Source organism: Tarenaya hassleriana, unplaced genomic scaffold (assembly GCF_000463585.1).
Source record: "Tarenaya hassleriana unplaced genomic scaffold, ASM46358v1 Cleome6, whole genome shotgun sequence".
Lineage (NCBI taxonomy): Eukaryota > Viridiplantae > Streptophyta > Magnoliopsida > Brassicales > Cleomaceae > Tarenaya > Tarenaya hassleriana.
This window is the reverse complement of record NW_010968505.1, coordinates 2,023,496-2,026,406: the sequence shown is the minus strand read 5'-3', so window position 1 is coordinate 2,026,406 and position 2,911 is coordinate 2,023,496. Positions and strand designations below refer to the sequence as shown.

General features: G+C 31.9%; 1 protein-coding gene across 2 annotated transcripts in view; it reads right to left on the bottom strand.

The window, feature by feature from the left end:
• The window catches only part of LOC104799075 (probable protein ABIL5), a 5,034-nt gene continuing 2,123 nt past the window's right edge, over positions 1-2,911 (bottom strand). Inside the window, exons 3-7 of one of the 2 annotated variants that reach the window (XM_010521405.1) lie at positions 1,995-2,094; positions 1,386-1,437; positions 1,169-1,281; positions 656-726; positions 1-555 (exon numbers count right to left, since the gene is read on the bottom strand). In XM_010521405.1, the coding sequence (XP_010519707.1) occupies positions 430-555; positions 656-726; positions 1,169-1,281; positions 1,386-1,437; positions 1,995-2,094 (462 nt within the window). In that variant the 3' untranslated portion in view covers positions 1-429. The remainder of the gene's footprint in view (positions 556-655; positions 727-1,168; positions 1,282-1,385; positions 1,438-1,994; positions 2,095-2,911) is intronic. The other variant, XM_010521407.1, reaches the window with a different exon arrangement.

Genomic DNA, 2,911 nt, shown 5'->3' with positions numbered 1-2,911 from the left:
TAGCGGTTAGGATTCCATGTTATAAAAAAATAGACTCCTTGATAACAGTGATGGAGAATGAGAACTAAAGAGTAACAACATATTCTACGGTGCATTTCATATTTGAACCAAAGGAGTGAAATTATGAGGGGGGGTCTTGTTTCTTCGTTTGTTAATTCTTCCTCCGATAGTGAACTTGTCAAGTTCTACCTCGACCCTGATGTAGGATCCGCGGGATCCGGACGCAGGAAAAATTGGTGCTCGTTCCAATTTCTCGCACGGTCGGGTGAGGGAGTGTCAAGGAATCATCGAGCGCGATCGGAGAGGGAAGACTGAGAATCGAACGTTCGTGAACGACATATCAATCGCATAATCTAATACATGTGATTTAGTTCCGATGGGACTGGGATTGGCATCATATGTATGTTGCGAAAGAAAGAGTTTTTTCCCCTAGCTTTTCGCGTTGCCTTTCCTTACACGATGACGTATCAACGATAGAATGTCTGAACCCAGCAGCGTCGGTGAAGATGATCTCCGGTTCAAGCTCCGACTTCTGTCTAGTTTCGACGGCACCAACTGTACCAACAAAAAATTATCATGGAACCGAATTTCATTACCTAATTTTCTGCGAACGCAAAATCTAAATCCGTAAAAGAAAAATATGGCTTAATCTTACTTGAAAAGGGAATGTCGGATTGGGAGCTTTTGTTGGTAACGATGATGAGAGTTCCTTATGCATAGCCATCTCTGCATTTAATTTTAATAACCAAAATATATTCAATATATATAAAATCATTTTTATATTTTGTTTATCTATATACATATAATATACACTGATGCATGGGAGCCGAACCGAATAACCCAAAACCATATTCGAAGTGAGTCCAATTTAAATTTTACAACCAAATCAGTAAATTCCGGATGAAATCTGAAACAAATATACAACTAATTCAACCGGTAAAAAAATTAATGTGAATGTTCCAATCCGGGTTCGAGTCCTTATTTAGGGAAGGATATTCACATGGTTTTCTCTGATCCTTTTGAAGATGTACGTACCGGTAAAGAAATATAAATATTTTAAAATATTTTTTTAATGAAAAACAAAAGTGAATCGAATAAAACACCGAACACATGGATATAAATTAGCTCAACCCAAAACCGAAATATAAATAAATACCCCTTTAATTACCTCTAGAGAAAACTATTTTGGAATATGGGGAAGGTTCGTCCACCGACGTGGATGCATGCACGAAGTTTGGAATTTTCCCCGAGCGAATATATTTATTGCTTGAATAAATTTCCCTGCATGCATTATTTAGGTCCCAAATTACAATTTCAACATTAATGGTTCTTATTTATTGTATACAATTAATTCTTCGTGCATTTAAAAATGTTATTACACTCACGAATCTAACCTTCTGGGGTCTCCTTTTGAGTTCTCCGCATCAGTTAATGTGACTGACCAAAAAAAAATATTTTGACAAACGATATTATTGTTATTACCATTACCAAAAAAATATATTTTTAGAAATTGGCTAAGATAACATTTATTAGAGTTTTTTTTACACAAAAAAAAACGTTGATAGAGCATTACAAGTATACATTGTGTCATGATTTATATAAAAAAAAATCCTTCTATGTTCTTTTCTATAATCCAATACTGTAGAAAGATTCTAAGGGAATAATAATTCATTATAAGAATTCTTTTAGATCTTAAAAAAAGATTTCTTTTAGATCTTTAGTTAGGATATTTTCATATCCATATACGCTCTCCCATTTTTATGTTCAATTTGCAAAATATTATAAAATAAACATATATATATTTTTTATGTTCAGTTTTCTTTAATTTACAGGAATTCCTCAAAGTATCTCAGGATATTATATCATATATAACACTATCATTTATAAATGTCATTATATGGCGGATAATGATTTGTGCGAATAATTTTCTTAAATTTTTTTATTATTAGTTAAATAACTGTAGCAAAGAAATAACAAAAGCCACATGTGCATACCTGTTGGCAAGTAACACGTTTGATATATTGGAAGATTTTCCCTCCATCTTAGTTTATACATTGCAAGCTTTTGAACATGCTGTTGGGAAGACATAATCCTCTTCATATACATTTTAAAAAATAAAATGAAATATGTTAGGATAATCTGTGTATGTGTAAGAATATTTTTTTTATCAGACCCATGCTAGAATTTTGTGCAGTTTTATAATTATTTATACAAATTCAAAATGTTAATTTGATTGATTTGATAATAAATTAATTATTGAGTGGTTTGACGTAATTGAAAATCGATTAGCAAATAGCAATTGATTGATTTAATTGTGAAACAATTACAAATATGACTGATGCTAATTGAAGATTAATAATATATTTTTTCTTAATAAAAACAGAAAACAAACCGAACTGAACCGAATGTAATATAATAACGATTGAAATGCATTTTTTTCTAAAACTAAATAATTTGAACCGAACAAATATCTCAGCTAAACCGAACTGAACAGAAGGCGAGACAGAGATTTAGGGCAAAAATACAAAGTGGTGGACCTCTAGCCCGGCCCGAAGCCCAAACCCGGCCCATAGGTTATCGATCTAAAAGTCCGAATTCTTAAAGGACCTATATGTTTAAAGCTTTTCTTATTTGTTCGGGTGAGTCCAGGCCAGATCTCGTACTTTGAGTTTCATTGGCAACCCTAGTTAGTAATTGTCACAGAGTATATACATCTATATGGACCAATGTAAATTGGAAGTGTTGGGTTATGAGATCATGTTGCCGCAATTTATTTTGATATTTTTAATTTTTTTTGTAAAAATTTTAAAAATTGAATAATAAATATTTAATTTGTCTAGCGTTCATCACACAGATATTGATGATCCGGATATATATATATATATATATATATATATATATATGAAGAGAC